A 16,679-nucleotide genomic window follows, 5' to 3' on the forward strand; every position below is an offset into this window, starting at 1 on the left:
GGACATGCTAACTCTGTACTGGAAAGTAAAGTGGGAAATGTTCCAAGTGCTGTAGTTAATGGAAAACAAGAACTCTGTGAACAGCCTCGTGATTCATTGCGACTCTTTTTTGTCGTGACTTGGCCAGCTGGTTAACACTCAACTGTACTGCAGGTGAGGAGACACTTACATAAATGTGTTACTGTAAGTGGAGACAAAACACCAACGAATGTGTCAATGGAAAAACAAGCAGAAGAAGCGGAACGTGTAGACAAAATAGCAATTTATTAATAACTTATATTTCCTTTACATTCGTAAGAGAGGAGTTTGGAAGGAGTGAATAGAGGGCAACATAGTGGTTTCCTCTACGGGGGGTGTGGGGGCAACTCTCCGAAGTTCTGGATTTAATTTTGTCTCGTCTTGTCAAGTGAAAACTGCATTTCACAGAATTTTCCCTGAAGAAGCGAAGCAAACACAGCTCCCTGCTTTTTCCACACATCGGAAATATTTAACCCACAGATCATGATTTCTTAAATTAACCTTCAGAGACATCCAGTAAATTCCACCTTTGGCCATTTGAACTGCTTGAGTTCTTAAGCATGGAGCCCAATTTATAAACTTCAGCAATAATCGTTCTAGGTTTGGTTGGGGTTTTTTGTAAGAAAACAAAACAAATCTATCTGGGATACTGTAACCAAAAAAAGTACATTTCTCTGAAGGTTAATGTGCAAAAAAAAGGGGAAAGAAATCTTCCAAGCTCAAAAGTAAGGCAAATGGCCAAGGTGACTTTGATTTGTGGGAGGACAGGTGCAAAAAGAAAAGGCCAGCCACAAAGCGCTTATTGAATATATTACACATGTACACAATTCTTGGAAAGCCTACTTGATTTTTGGCATAATCAACTCAAACATATTGATCAATACGCAGTTTGTATGCTTACATAAAAGTAGAATATGAAACAAAGCAAATCTTCAGTACCCACTTGTGCCAAAGGGTATATACTACTAGAGCAAGGCTTTTACCGTATTGTCTTTTATATTAAGATATATACACACCGTATAAATGTTTGAAAAGACTCCACAAATGTAAAATAAAGTCCATTATATTGTGTGCCTTCTAAAGCCAGGGTAGTTGAGCCCCATGCAGGCAAGTCTTCACAGAAGATGAAGGAGACAATGCACCCTGATGTCATGGAGGAACTAGTAATAGACCCCAAAACAAATATACAAAAGGATTTCATTTATCTGTCCACTTTGAACAATCAGGTCTCTTTGGCACACCAGCCTTTGAACTTTGAAGCATAACATACAGCTGTCCAATCAATCACTTTAGGCTTCCTTAGACACACTGAAAAAATACGAAAAAAAAGACCAGAGTCTTACAGCAAAATCTGATTGTAGTAAGTATCTGCACACTTTAAATGATTCGCTTCCTGTCTCTTGTACTGTCTCTCCTCATTTAGTCAACAGCAGCTGCGCTTCGGTCAGACAGCTATGGCCCTTCAGTAACCACACTCAGCAGCTGTCGCCTCAGACCAGCTGTATCAATAATGTCGCACAGCAGACGACGGAAAAAAGAGAAAACATTTTGCAGCTTTTCCAATAGGAGGCCCACAAAACCCCCAATGAGAAGAGGAGTGGTGACAGCAGACCTCACGTGGACTCCAGGGGGTCCAGCTGGAAGACGTTGTGGTTGGTCGGGGTGGTGAAGTAGAGCTGCTGGCTTGGTGGTGCCATGCGGTTATCACATGGACTCTTCAGACCCAGTGTGCGCTCAAAGTCCAAAAGCTGACCCATGAAGTTGAAATTGGGTGAGATGTTGGATTTTTTCATCTTGACAATGTCGTAAGCATCGTTCATGGACAGGTTGAGCTTCTGCATCAAATAGGCCACCGTCACTGTGACAGAGCGGCTAATGCCTGCAAGGCAATGGACCAGGACGCCGCATTTCTGTCCCCGAGCTTCATCTGGTGGAAGAAAAGAAAGGGGTGGAAATTTTGTATCATAAATAAACAACATCTTTAGAGCTTTTCATCATTCCAGATAACTAGGAAAGAGTAGATATCCCAGTTTATTGTTTTGTTACTCTCACAGTCCAAAGACCAAAGATTTAGTCTGCATGGATACTGATCAGAAGAAAAAACATTCCTGACATCTGAAAAGCACAAAGCAGAGAAGCTCTCATTGTTTATGCTTCTTTTAGGCAACTAATCAATAATCAAATCTTTGTGATTTTAAAGTCACGCTTTGTTGGAAATTGAAGCAGGTCCAGGAACTTATTATCCTATCTCCCAGCCATGTCAGTAATTAAACAGGGGCTATGACAGTATTGCACATAAACAGAGCTCACATTCTTTGGTTTCTTTTGGCCTAGAGTAGCCGGCTGGGAAATTGACTATTACGGTCTATTAAACCATTCTTCCGCTTGCTAGGGTTACTCTGACAATGGTGCCATTTGGGCGTGTAAATGTAGGAGTCATGAGGGCACCCTGTCAAGGCGAACAGGATGTCATCAGGCCGTAAATGGCTCCTTTTGTAATGTGGCGGGAGGAGGAGGGGAGGGGGGGCAATGCCATGTCCTAGATTACTTTCAATGCCACTTCCTTCCTGTTGCGCTTGAATTACCGCCCTCCCCTCGCTCACTCTCCCCTTTCTCCAGTTTCAACATCGCCCTTTGTGCTGCAATTTCACAAGCCCTGGGACAAGAGATAGGGCCAGAATGTCTTCCACTGAAGTCAAACCAAGTGCATTTTGCCTGTGCACCATTGGAGGCAGACTTGTGTTCCTCTGCCTCTACACAATGCCTTAATCTGCCTGCTCTGTGTGTCCCTGTCTGATTGACTGATAAGACCACAGCCAGGGACACTTCATCTAATCTCAATTGCACAATAACAACCTAAGAACTTCCTGCCAGTGATAATATATATCACATTTAATACGTTTATGCCCCCAGCTATCTGTTTTTGCCCCTTTACTCTGCCTGCATGCATGTCATAAAGTAGGGAACAAGAACAATACTAATCAAACACCCAACTTTTGAGTTGAATCCTTCTTCAAAATTGTGAGGACTTGATGGTTTTTTTTTCTCTATGTTCTATATTTTGCAGACTGACGCAGTATTACTATTTATGGTCTCACAAACTCAAAAGCTAATTTTGGAGTTTAAATAATTATAAGCAGTACTAAAAAATGAATAAGCATGTACACAACCTAACCAACAAGATTTAATCTGCAGAGCGTTTCCAGTTCTGCGAGATTACTTACCAATAAAGCTGATGGCTTCGGGAAAGAACTGAGAGAGATTCTGGCTCCAGTGATCCGAGATTGGGATCTGCTTGTACTTAAACTCTCCTGCGTTCTCAAAGAGGTTGGGGAGATTGGGAGTCACGTTGAGGATATACTTGATCCCGTACTCCTCCAGCACATCAAGGTTAGTGGAGTCCTTGGCACAGCCCAGGTAAAGGTGCGGCAAGATCTCTACAGGGAAGGAGGGATGCGGGTTGGATAACGGGCTGCCGTCCGAGTCTGTGGCGCTGCTCGGATCCCGGTCGATATCAGACTCGATGTCCGAGGAGTCAGAGCTGATGCGCAGCCCACCGAGGCCCAGCACCTGGGCAGTAGGGGAACTGCTGTGGGACGAGCCATCCAGGTTGGTTTCGCACAGAGCCGGACACTCGGCCTGGAATTTACTGAAGCCACCTGGAAATATATAAAACAGATGCAATGAACACACAGTTTCTGCCTGCCACACAGCAGGCATACGTTGCACACTGCAGACGGCAAATTATTATTTTCTGAGAAAGAAAAAAAGAAGCTTAATACACATAAAATCTGGTTACGCGTCTCTTCGAAGTAAATTAAGACCCTCTTCAGTAATTACTGACGTGCGAGGAGTCAAGTGTAACCTAACCTTAGAGTGATGACTATATATTTCTTTAATCAAAACGCCAGAAATCTACGTCTGCGCGAAAATCTAGCCTGTGAATGAACAGCGGCAGCCGCCGTGCCCGAAAATGTGAATGAATTCCACTCACCCTCCAGATAATATGCCTTATAGCCCTCGTCCTTCATTTTCCTCAGCAGTAAACCCAACACGGAGCCCCCGTCCACGTTCTCGTTCCACTCTCGGCTGTACTCGTCGTACAGCAGGATGGCGTCCGTCTTGCACCTCCGCACAAACCTGTCTCGATCCTCTCCGTTGGAGAGCAGAGAGCGCACGGGCAGATTGCCTTTCTTAAGCCGGCGAAGCATGAGGCTGGGTATGGCCACGTTGATGGCAGTCTCGACGTGAGACGACTCGTAGAGCTCCTGAGCCCGACAGTCCATCACAAGCAGGCCGTCCCTGCGCGTCTCCAGCTGCTCTCGGAGCCAGCCCACCGTCTTGCTGATCGCCATAACCGAGTCAAGCTGGACGACGGGCTTGAGCTTGTCAAGCATTTATAAGCAGGAGTTAAAAAAAGGGGGAAAAAAGGTGTCGAGGAAAAGCGGGGAGCTTCTCGGCTTCAGCAGCAGGCACAAATATCTGTCTGGAATTTCGTTTTCAGTCTGATCTGCTGCTGAGAGGGCCCTCGGCAACACAACTCTGAGAACAACGGCTTAAAAAACTAAATAACGAGTCAAAATAAAAACCGTCACGCTTGTCAAGACTCACTCCAAACGTTCTTTTGGATCCAGTGTGTTGCGGGACGTAGGAATTCCTGTTCCCTTCAGAGATCTCCCGAGAGTAGGTTGCCCACACTGTTCCTCATTCATGCATCTGGTTGGAGAGAGCCTGAGTTATTTATCAATGAGTCATACCGGCCCTGCGACGAGGCTGAAGCTTCCTCTCTTCTTATATAACTCCACGGCTGCTCTTCCACCTCTCTTTCTCTCTGTGCGTATACAGGCTGTGTATCTAATATTTTTATGGAGATCCAGAGCAGAAAGGCGGATTTGTTGCTGTGAAGCATGCGGGGTATGCACCCGTCTCTGCCTGCTGTTGCAGCCTGTCTGTGCTGTAGATCGTTTCTCTGCAGGTTCTGACTCTCTGCGCTCTCTGCGGCGCCAGGCTGCTGAATGGCTACAAACAGGAGGCGTTCCATTGGATACGTTTTGTGGGGCGACCAATCAGAAGCGCGGCAGCAGCGGTCGCCTTAGAAACGGGGGCCGGATAGAGCGGCCTGTGTTGATGAATCGTTAATGAGTTTGTCATTCACAAAAACGGAGAGGAATTTCCGCTCCGGATCAAGTGTGTGCAAACAAACACAAGAACTGCAGGGGGAAGGAAGGAAGACGGAGAGGGCGGGAGCGGCCTCAGCTCACAGTTACACACACACACACACACGAGTTTCAAATAAAGAGCGTTGCGATAATTAGGCTACAACGCAAGTCTGCAACAATGCGGTGTGCGTTTTTCAACATGCTGGAAGTTTTAATTCACTTAGAGCTGTTTGAACCGCTCTAATGCATGCACTATATTGAAAGTCTTACCATTAACCATCATAATATAATAAGTATAATAAGAACCATATTTTTTTTTTTTCAAAAAACATATTACACTGTAATAGCGCGACAGTAAAACCATGCTCAATGTGGGCTTTACAGGCAGAACGCCTTTGGTGCAATTTCATTTTCTTCCTCACTCCGGAAACACAGCTGATCTGCATCCAGTGAGGTCTGGCACATCTGACAGAGGATCAGCGCCCTGTTGAGAGATATGACCTGTAACCTTTGTCTGTTTTTCTAAAAAAAAAAAAAAAGTCTTGTCTTTCAATGCTAACTACCCCACCCTGTGTGATCACTTAGATTGTTTCCACTGGTTTCTGTGGGCATGAATTTAGGATTAAATACAGTGGTGCGCTCTCATGGAAGGAAATTATTATTTCTTTTTCCATAAAAATAAATGTCAAACTCGAAAAACTCAAGCTCCATAAATTTCTGCTACAAATATATATTCTCGGTAGAATAAAGCAGCAGCCAGTTGCTATGTGACAACAAAAAAGTGGCCTTCTGCAATTCACGTTTTTTTCCTGCCCACTTGATGGAAGGCCGCTGAAATCACCTCAGATGAAAAAAAATGTTTCTCTGCGATATTGTGAGCACACAACGGCACTGGAGCTATTTCTGTCTGTGCAGCCTTCACTGGAATGAAGAGGTTTGTTTGTGTGGGTGATGCTGGTTCAATGTCACCGTCTCTTTTTTCTGTCTCGCACTAACTAGCCCGACAGTCCTGTGAAACTGCTGCATGTTCCGAAGATGTCACGTTATCTTATGTAACCCCTGGTGGTATTGTCTTTGTTTTTTCTTCTGAATCATACATTGTCCCAATAATACTACATTTTAGTATCTGTTTGTTTCCCATAATCCAAAGTGCATGAAGCCTAGCCAGTGGCATAGACTGAAATGTTGGACCATTTCACTTTAATCAGACGGATCATTTGACTGTCTTAACCCTCTTTCAGCGCTGACAGACTCACTGTTTCAGGGTTATGTGAAGCCACGAGGGTCGCAGATCGCACACACAAAGGCTTTTAATAGACTACCTGTTAATTTGCACGACCTGTCCAGGCTCAGTGGGGTCCAATTAACATCACACTGTAACAGCAACTTGACACTTTTATCATATAAGAGGAGCTGAAGCCTCGAGCGGAAGCCATGCTACAGCGATATTATTAAAGGACCCAGCAGGAAAACACAAACATGCACAAATCTGCAGTATTACATCTTATAAGGCATTGATGGATTCATTTGAAGACTGATTTGGAAATAAATCTGGATACACTTATGTGGCGAAAATGAACAACACAAATATTTAATTTCTTATTGTTGGCATGAATGTATGATTTAGTGAGGCTCTGGACAAGTCAGTGGAAACGTAATTAACATGGGTGAATATCCCAGCAGTAACTGAAGTGCATCTTTGATAATTAAGGCTAAAAGTGTTATCAGTTTATATGCATGACACTATGGCTCATGACAAACAGGGGAACTATTTACTGAACATTTAATTAGATATGATAATCCTTTAAAGAGCTCAGTGCACTTAAAAAAGACAGTGTGATTTTCTTGTTTCCTGTTTAAATATAGTTGTGTTGTGATAGTGTGTTTATCTCTGTTGCTTCCTGTCTTCCTGACACCTCAGAGAGTAATAAGATAGAATCACTGTGAAGGAGGAGTTTATCAATCAACAAGAGAAACAAGCTGAGTGACTGGACAGCAGATGACTCAGTATTTTTCCATTCGATTCCAGTCTTGGATACTCGAAAAAAGTTTTTGTTGCTTTGTTTTTGGGTTTTCTTTTTTTTTTTCATTGTTGTTGTTCTCTGTGAAAGGATTCATGCCAGCATGTTCACAGTCCCCCACTTTGCAAGATTATACGTACTGTATTCTGCTATACAGTACATGGTTGTTTATATCAAACAGCATGAAATCTGTAAAAGTAGCGACATTGCTCTAAAGACCGTGTGAGTGAAAACTATGATTTTTTTCGGTTTAGTGGAATATACAATAGTATGCTCATGTTTTAAAAATCCTCTTACAATAATGATTCATTTGTTGTCTGGAGATTGTGTTTTATGTATTGTGATCAAGGAGGGACTCCAAAAAGTTGATTCTGTTCATCTGACAGGACCTCTCTCAAATACACTCTATGAGCAGTAAGCAAAAAAATTTGGCTTAAAGTAAAATGGAGCATGTATGCGTTTAGTCTTTAGTGAGTTTCAGTCGTACATAACACTTCCTGTTATGTCAAATATGGCTCATGGGTGTGCCTGTGTTGTGGCTCCCCAGCAGTGTCTCTGCATATGAAGTGTGTAATAGCTCCAGTGTTCATTTTGGCCCAAAGACTTCTGCACACCCCTCCACCTCCTGCAGCCCCCTAGGCATGACAGAAGCCCCTGTGAAAGAAGCCACGCTGTTACTATTCACCTTCAAATGAATTCTATTCTCTTTCAGTGCTCCCTCCTCCTCCTCTCTGGGTTTCACCCTCTTCAGTACCTCTACCTCTTCCCTGCTGCTCACCCCATTCTTCTCCCTCTGCCCCCCTTTTTTTGCCCTTGGCCCCCTTTTTTGCCATTGCCCCTCTCTCCCTTCTTCTTTCACCCTTTACATTTCATTTGTCTGCGTACATGCACATAAAGCACATCAAACATGCCTGAAACCACTAATTTGGGCCAGACATATATAAACGCAGTATGTCAAGACTTTGTGATGTCATTTTCAGACTTGCTCTGATCAGCCTGAATGAAGTGTTTTTAAAAACTTTAATGAGTTAATGTACGAGTCTTTTCTGGCTGGCCAGGTTATTTTCAAAAAGCTCGGTTTTGCTAGCTCAGTCGATTTCACGATGCAAATTCAAAATGACAAGAAGAAGATGCATTTCTAAAATAAACTCATTTGCCTCACTTAGGCACAGTCTCGGCACATAACTGGGCCGCTACACTGTTTTAACTGACATGAAAACACTGTTTATATGCTGAAATTTAATATGAGAGCTTTCATATTTTTTACACTGTCCGTCCTGATCACAACAACATATAAACAGTGTATAAAGGATGGCGTTAGCATCACCTAAATGAGGGCAAAATATGCAGTGGGGGCTGTGCTTTGCAGTGGTGAATGTGTATGTACGCAAAGTATCCAGGTGCCGACTCATTTCTAGCCTTTGATACTAAGCTATGGGCACACACAACCCATGAAGATGAAAGTAGTTCCAATGTTGCTGACTGGCATGAAAACTAAAGTGATCAACCATAAATACAGAGAAAATAAGCTTTGAAGACAAATTGTGGCAGATAATGAAGTTCAAATTGTGTGTCCTCACTTGTGTGTTTTGTGCAGAGAGCACGACACGGGCCATCGTCTCCACGCCTTAATCACTGTTACAGTGTAGGCTGTGGTTGCAAATTGCATTACCAGCACAAGAACCAGTAGCCGTAAAGATAGGGATGACTTCATTTTCAGGCCAACCTGTAAGTTATTGCAACATGGTAGACTAATGTGCCTGTGTTAATTCAGCTCCATATTATTGTGTGAAGTTGCACTGGGTTGGGAGTGGTTTTGTGTGTGTGTGTGTGTGTGTGTGTGTGTCACATTTTTGGTGAGCCAATGGCTGGAATGGGGTTGGACTAATTAGAGGCAGGTGTACTTGATTGCACTGATACACTGGTCTACTTATAGCCCACACTACAAACACTGCTGTGTCATTTTGTCTCTCTGTGCAGGTATGTAATGTGATGAAATCAGATATGTTTGGGATGGATGGGCTTTGCGCTATGAATTTTATACTGAAGGTGTCATTTTGTCTCTCTGTGCAGGCCAGGGCCTATTATATGCCACAGCCTAAAGGTAGCAGAGTTGCAGAGGCTGGAGTGACCACTGGCTATATGCTTGCAGGGTGGTGGGTCTCCAAGGACAACTTCTAACCCTGTTAAAGGCAACACGTGGAGTGCAACTGGTCGTGTGGCATAGCTGGCTCTGGCCTTGGGACTGTGTGTTTTTATACGATTCATAAATGGGACACTGGAGTGTTTTATCTTTTATCTCTTGATATTTTTTGTCAATAAATTATCTTTTAGAATTTTATTGACTGTTATCTTTTTGCCCACGACAGAGACGGTTGGTCAGACCTAGAATCTTTCTTTGGGTGTGTTACATTATCACTGCTCAGTTTACTTTGATTAAAAAGTCAATAGAATTATTCCCATGGGGCAACTGAAGGTTTGTGATACTTGTTTTGTTTAGCAAGATAATCTTCATAAACTGATGTCACTTTTTTTTTTTTTTCTTCAAGCATAAATGCAATGGCCAGAAATGCAGTGTTACCTTTGAACTTCACTATGGTCACGTGACCACCACACCAAGCCTGCTGATGATATCTCTGTGACGAATTCTGGAGTCTAATTTTGCCACTTGTTAACAAATATTGTCTCTGATATGTGTAATAGCTGTCCAAGCTAACCACTAAATAACTTGTTCCTTTCTCAACTCAAGTCATTCATTAACTGTTTACATGCTTAGTCTCGCCTTGTTTGTTACTCATTTCTTTGTTTTGTACTGCTGGAAAATCCCCTGACTCGCCTTGTCAGCTTGTTTCACTCCACTCATTTCCTACAGACCTACACAGACTTATTACACGTCCACTTTGTGGTGTCATGATCTTATCTCTACTATTTACAGTCAGTTGGTTTACATTTCCACACTGAGTGACTTAATGGAGGTCTTACTGATTGTCTTAGAGACTGTAAAGGCAGTGGTAAGATGTTTAAATCACTATACCGGAGACAGGGAGTTTGAAGGTCAGTGACTTCCTTGATTTAATATCTCCTACTTTATTGACGCTAGTGTGCAACTTAAAATTAAGATTTGCACTGTGTATTTTCTTTGCTTTCTTTTTGAATGATGCCAATTGAAACACCTGCAGTGTTGTAGCTTCTGTTTCTCTGGGTGTTTTCCACCATCAGGCTCCCCCACGTCAATCCCAACCCCCTCCACATACACACCACACCACCAACAACAGCAGCCACTCCTTCAACCTCAAACCTCTTTTCTCATTCAGCAACTAATCTTTCCCTCCTTGTTTCTTTGCCACCGGCTGCTCGTCTCAGACGAGGAAATCCTTTGTCCACAAACAAAGACCGTGCACTAATCAGGTCTGGAGTCTCTGCATGGGTGTGTGTGTGTGTGTGTGTGTGTGTGTGTGTGTGAGATGTATGCACATGACACATACTCAGGAAGTAATGTCTTATTGGTGCCTGAGAATGACATGGAGAAAAACTGAGACAAACAGTGAGAAAGTGTCTGCATTTATTACTGCACTGCAAAAAAACTGAAGTTAGCCTATGACACATAAGAAGTCTGCATTTGAACTTGAACAAGGAACTTCTGTTGAGTATTAAAAGAGATACTTACTTGGACAAAAATGCAAAGAAAAAATTTCAAGAATTCAAGAATTAGAAGTCAATAGAAGACTAATTTGGGGTAATTGCTTTTAAATAACTTATATTTTTTTGCTGATTAAAAACAAAGGAAGAGAAACATGACAGCTATGGAAAAAATGGACTGTGGGTGTGGGTGAACCTACAGACTTCCAGAAATAAATGCGTGTTGAAACCAAAAGTCATGTGATCCACAAACTTAAGCAAACAATGCCTTTCGATGCTCAGCTCGAAAGGCAAACAAACAACACACAAATGCAAAAAGTTAATGGAAAAATGTAATGAGGACCTCTATTCAGTTCAATTTATTGTCATTATACTGAGAATGGGTGCTTGTGTTCAGATGCTGAAGCACACTTATGTTTTAAAAAAAATATGAGTGGGTGGTCAATTATAGTGGTATGTTCAGAAAAATATATACCATATTTATATGATGTGTTCAGTAGAGTCTAAGCACACTCACACGACAAAGTACCACGGTGCAAAATGGTCAAAATGCAGCACACTCCAAAGGCAGGCCAACCCTCTGTGAAAGCTGAAGAGCACAGCATTGAACAACAGAAACGCCGTGCATCATGAAGACACGATGAGGATTCTTCTGAAGGCTTTGAGCTGTGGTGGAGGCTCAGATCAGCAAAGAAAAAAAAAAAAGCCAGGAGGCGCTGCCAGGTTTCTGCTAACAGATAACAAGTGCATGGTTTCCTCCCTTATCCACTCTATCTGTACAGGGGCACCAAAGTAACACACAAACACGCAAACTCATAGGTAAACGGCATGCAATGCCAATACATCCTGTTCTCTTGTTCTTTCTATTTTTTTTTACCTTTTGAAGGCAGATGCATTTCTCAAACAACTGTGTATGATAGCAGCTTGTTAGGTTTTTTTTATGCTGGCTATGATGATTGACTCCATGAAAAATGGATTGATGGTTTTGTCTGTAAGAAGAAAATGCAATAATAAAAGAGTCCTCCTTTAATTTAAACGAGGTTCTCTAAAATCCAAATGAGAAAGCTTTATGCTTTATTAGCTGTTGTTGTGAAAGTATGTGTTGGTTTAGGGTCCTATGTTTTTCCTACCCATAATCCATTTCTAAAATCTGTCCTTTGTATGATTTGTGGAAGGGAAAAAAAGGTGAAAAGTGCATTCTCAGATACAGGACACACTCACACTTTGATATCCAGGGAGGTTCCCTCGAGCTGTTTCGTGACAACTCCAGACACACACACAGACACACACCCTAGTCTGAGCTCTGTAAAAGACAATGCTGGCTCCAGTGTTATCAGCAGCTCCATCGCTTTGTCTCTGCTCTGCACCTTGTCACTGCTGTCCTGTTTCTGCATCTGCGTGTGTGTGCGTGCATGTGCGTATGTGTGTGTTAAAACAGACGGGATGGGCTAGGGATTGCGCAATGAGCTCGGTTACCTTCGGCGAAGTGTCACATTCACATGCTACTTGTGTGAGAGACCCACAGAGAGGATTTCCCCTTCACTGTGTGTCCACTTCCCTCTGTGTTTGGTCCAGTTATGTCCGTCACTCTGCATTCAGTCACTTGGATTCAAACCGGTTTTATTTCCTCTCATTCCACAGCTTCAGAAGTACATTTAGAAAGTGATTTATATATCACCTTAAGCTCGACGGCGAAGGTTGCTCCGTGAGGAAACGGGAGCTGCCTCATTACATTCATTATTGTTTGTTCAGAAGGGAATTATGCTGTATATTTATCTGATTCACATGGGCCACACCTAGCCTGCATTCAACCGCCATCAGTGGTGCGCTCGCTACTTTCTGTGGCACAACCAGGATTTCTGAAATTCAGAATGGCAGAAAAGAAAATACCCACATCCTCTACATACTGATTTAACCCTGCTAAAAATTCTATTCAGTCCAATTTATTGTCATTATACTGAGCAGAGCCAGTGTAGAACTAAGGTAGAATAGTGTGGAAATTGGCACATTAGATAGGGTACAGAAAGGCTACTGTACCCTATCTGGTACAGAGTTTGTTTGTTTGTTTGTTTGTTTGTTTGTTTGTTTGTTTGTTTGTTTGTTTGTTTTTCTTACTGATGGACACATGATCAGTGGACATGTTTGGGATTTTTTGGGGTTTATATTTTTAACCAAGGTTACACTTTGATCACCTGATACCATAGTACTTCCTCTCTCTTTTTCTACCAACTCTTAATGGGGGGGAGGGGTGTCAACATAGGAAGTAATTTGTAGTGATGTAGCAATGAAGAGACCACAGAAAGTCAATGACAGTCAGTGACTTCAAGCAGTTTCATCGGAAATATCACATGTAATGCAAACTTTACATTTTCTCAACTTTCAGATGAGCAATTGAAGCGATGACCAATAAGAGTGCAGGATATTGCTGACTAACATATGGCACTGTGGTAAATACATTGCATTTACAGCCTGTTACTACTGTACAGTGTCAAGCTGTAGCATCTTTCCCTGTGCAGATGCCACTTTAAGGGAAACATCAGCTCTTATCAGGTAATCCCCAACTGTGTCTGTCAGCAGTTTGATGTTTTTTAGAGATACAGTATAGTGTGTTGTTATTATTATTATTATCATTATTGAATAATTATGTTGAAAACTTTGAGAGCAATGAGAATGACTAATAACATTGCAAGGAGCTGTATCTTTATTTGGAAATGAGCTTTAAGTTATCACTGAGAGTTCTTTCATTCAAAATGTTATAACTGTAAATGGTTAAATGAGCTAAAGATCATCTGATATACATTAGGCAACAATTCAGATAAATGTCTTCACCATTCAATATTAGATTTGATCTCTAAGATAACCTTGTTATACCTTAATTCGCCCTGGAAAGACCTGATTCCAAAGGTTTTTCCCAAGGTTTATAAATACTCCGGTCTCTTTATCCCATCACATAGGCTTGTCAACCTACCACTCTTTTTTTTTTTTTTTTTGCCTGTCCTGTTTGGCTCTTTTGCCATCAGAATTATTGTCTAAAGGCAAAGAAAGATGCCCAACGGATTTACTTTACCAAATAGACCATCACAGCCTTGCCGTAATGGTCCATTTGATTCACCTTTTATTGTTTATTTTATTTTCACTTGCTGAATACGGGACAGACTTGACTGGGGGAAAGAAGGGGAGAAAGAAAGAGGGAAAGAGAAACAGCTGAGAAGAGGGACGGGGGAGAAGGGCAAAAAACAAAAACCAACAGAATGGGCAGGAAAAAAAATGCATATATCAATCACCTGGATCACCTGTTGAGAAAGAAAAAAGAAAACAAGCAGAAGAGAACAAGAGTAATAGAATAAACAACATCACAATGATATATGGGAATATGACAGTAAATACTAAATATTAAACATTATTGTGCAGTACATAAGATCAACAGAACACAGTGTGCTTTGAGGTAGGAGCCAAAAAGGGTGTAGTTTGTGGGTGTGATCACCCGTGTGTACACCTGTGAGCATGGACGCGCTTGTTTTTTTTTTTAAAAGGTTCCTTCATGTAATGATCTGCTAGAGGGTGTGGGGGGGCCACAGCCCCGTCCTCCAGGGCATGAAGCAGGTATGGAGGAGATCAAAACTCCAGACATCCAGAGGCCCCCAGAACACAAGAGACCAAGGAAGACCAACAGAGGGGCAGCCGCGCCACTGTCCCGGAAAGAGCTGAGGAGAGTCCCAGATGAGGGCTCACTCAGCAGCCGTGGAGTAGAAGCCAGGGGGGGTTGCAGTGACGTGCCCGTGAGCTCCGCCGGCAGCCAGCTGTGCCTGAGTGACCGAGCCCCAGGCCGAGAGGCCGGGGGCATCCCACCTCCAAAGTGGCCCAAGCGAGCCCCAGGCTCCAGGCCCCAATAAGCGGCCGCCAAGGAGTGAGCCGGTGTGTACCTGGACGCCCATCCCCAGACACAAAGTACCATCAACGCACCGATGTCTGAGGGAGTCCGCCACTGGCAGGGGAAGTGGTGATGGGGGGGAGATAGGCCTCCAAACCTTGGAGGGCCTGAGATGTCCCCAGAGAGGTGGCGTCTGATACCCAACCTGACATATAGACACAGACATACAGGCACACACAGATACAAACATCCATTCCCACCCTCATGCTCTCATATGCACTTACTCCACACTCAACCAATGTGGAGACAGACATAAAGAGACGCTGTACACACGATCACACTCCCCAAGCGTACTCTAAGCCCCGGGTCTAGGTACCCTTGCCCCTGGAGGGGGGAACTGCACCCAGACCCAGGTGGTGTCAACCTACCACTCTTAATTCTGAAAAGGTTATGACAAGAGAGCAAAATGTCATTATGAAGTCGTGTCCTAAAATGTGTAAATGAGTTTAAGAAATGGTAGTGATGACAGAGGTTAAGGTCTGAAAGACCAAGAAAAGCCTCAGAAAGAACTAATCAAAAGATTTCTACAAAGGCAGGTTGAAAAATTTTGTCTGGAAAAGATGTTCAGGATGATTCAGTAGAGTGAAGGTGGACTGTTTTTGTAACTGCTCCTGAAGGTTTTTCATGTTCGAAGTAGAATAAAGGGCCATGCTCCAACTGATGTTCAGCCAGTATTTTAATCTTCTTTTCACCAGCAAACACCGTGAAAAACTATGGTGAAATGATCAATGAAAAACACGGATATTACATCAGCAGAACAAAAATTACAACTCAAATAAAACATACACACAAAGTAAATGCACCAACATACCGTGTGCGCCTTTCTACTGAACATTCATGAGCAATTGTAGTCCATATCGTCTATATTTCCACCCTTTGCACAGGCTAGCATTCTCTTTCTGGCTCGAGCCTTCAGTCTCTGGTGACACGTGCGCTTAATTGAGCCTCACCCCAAAGCATGCGCACCACAAAGCGCCACACTCAGGCCCACCAGTAGGTGGCGACAACACAACATGAATCCAGATTAAACACCAAATTTTGAACATTGCAATCACATAATAATTACATTTCAATGCGACGGCTACAGTTTTACTGTCATTAAAAATAATAATGAAATCTCATGGGGGTAGGATGGAGTTTCATAATGGTGAGTAGTGAAAGTGTGTGTCCATATATGTATTTTTATTCTGTTAAAGAAGAAGAGGGAAAAGAATCTCAAAAAGAAGACAAACAACTGACCCTCCAAAGCTCGCAAAAATATGGAAAGATGTGCATGTTTTTATTTTAATGGCATCATTACACACTTTCTAATATTTGTAAGGATGATCAAATTCTCAAATTTTCCAGGAGCCTTTTATCCACCAAGCTTGATTTTTTATTTCACTTTATATTCATGGGGTGATTATTGACTTAATCTTTTTTTTCTTTTTCTTTTTTACGTCAATGTGAATTTTTTGATATTTAAAGTTTAACATTAATTCTCCGCTGTGATATTTTTGCAGCTGACACTGTTTTGGCACATAAACGCAACAGTAATGCCAGTTTCATCTCACAACACTGACAGCTGTCCAGCAGCAAACATGACATGTTTACTGCTGCACCAGCACCAAGCTCTAGTATATTTTGGTAACAGAAGCATATCAACTGTTGCCGGCAGAGAGAGGTAATGTAAAACACAAAAAGGATGTTTACAATGTCAACAACGATCCTCCTGAGTTATGTAGTGTAGTATAGTATGTAACCTTTGAGGAGTGAAATTACACTATGTTTACCATGAGCTCATAATAGAAAAACCTGTGTTTAAGTGCCAGCGTACTATGTATCTACCGCCGTGCATTCTTTAATTCTGTGTTCTAGTGAAAACAGGAAGAGTCACACTAAAGGGAGTCCTTCGAGAGCATGTGTGCAAAC

General features: G+C 42.4%; 1 protein-coding gene across 1 annotated transcript; it reads right to left on the reverse strand.

Moving 5' to 3' along the window:
* Nucleotides 1–245: 245 nt before the first annotated feature.
* On the reverse strand, nt 246–5,047 carry dusp6 (dual specificity phosphatase 6). Its single transcript, XM_004556325.5, has 3 exons — nt 4,013–5,047; nt 3,243–3,677; nt 246–1,945 (listed from the first exon to the last, which is right to left on the reverse strand). The coding sequence occupies exons 1-3, from the start codon at nt 4,413–4,415 to the stop codon at nt 1,632–1,634; spliced, it is 1,152 nt and encodes a 383-aa protein (XP_004556382.1). The 5' UTR covers nt 4,416–5,047; the 3' UTR covers nt 246–1,631.
* Between the last annotated feature and the right edge of the window lie 11,632 nt (nt 5,048–16,679).

Source organism: Maylandia zebra, linkage group LG7 (genome assembly GCF_041146795.1).
Source record: "Maylandia zebra isolate NMK-2024a linkage group LG7, Mzebra_GT3a, whole genome shotgun sequence".
NCBI classification, from domain to species: Eukaryota; Metazoa; Chordata; class Actinopteri; order Cichliformes; family Cichlidae; genus Maylandia; species Maylandia zebra.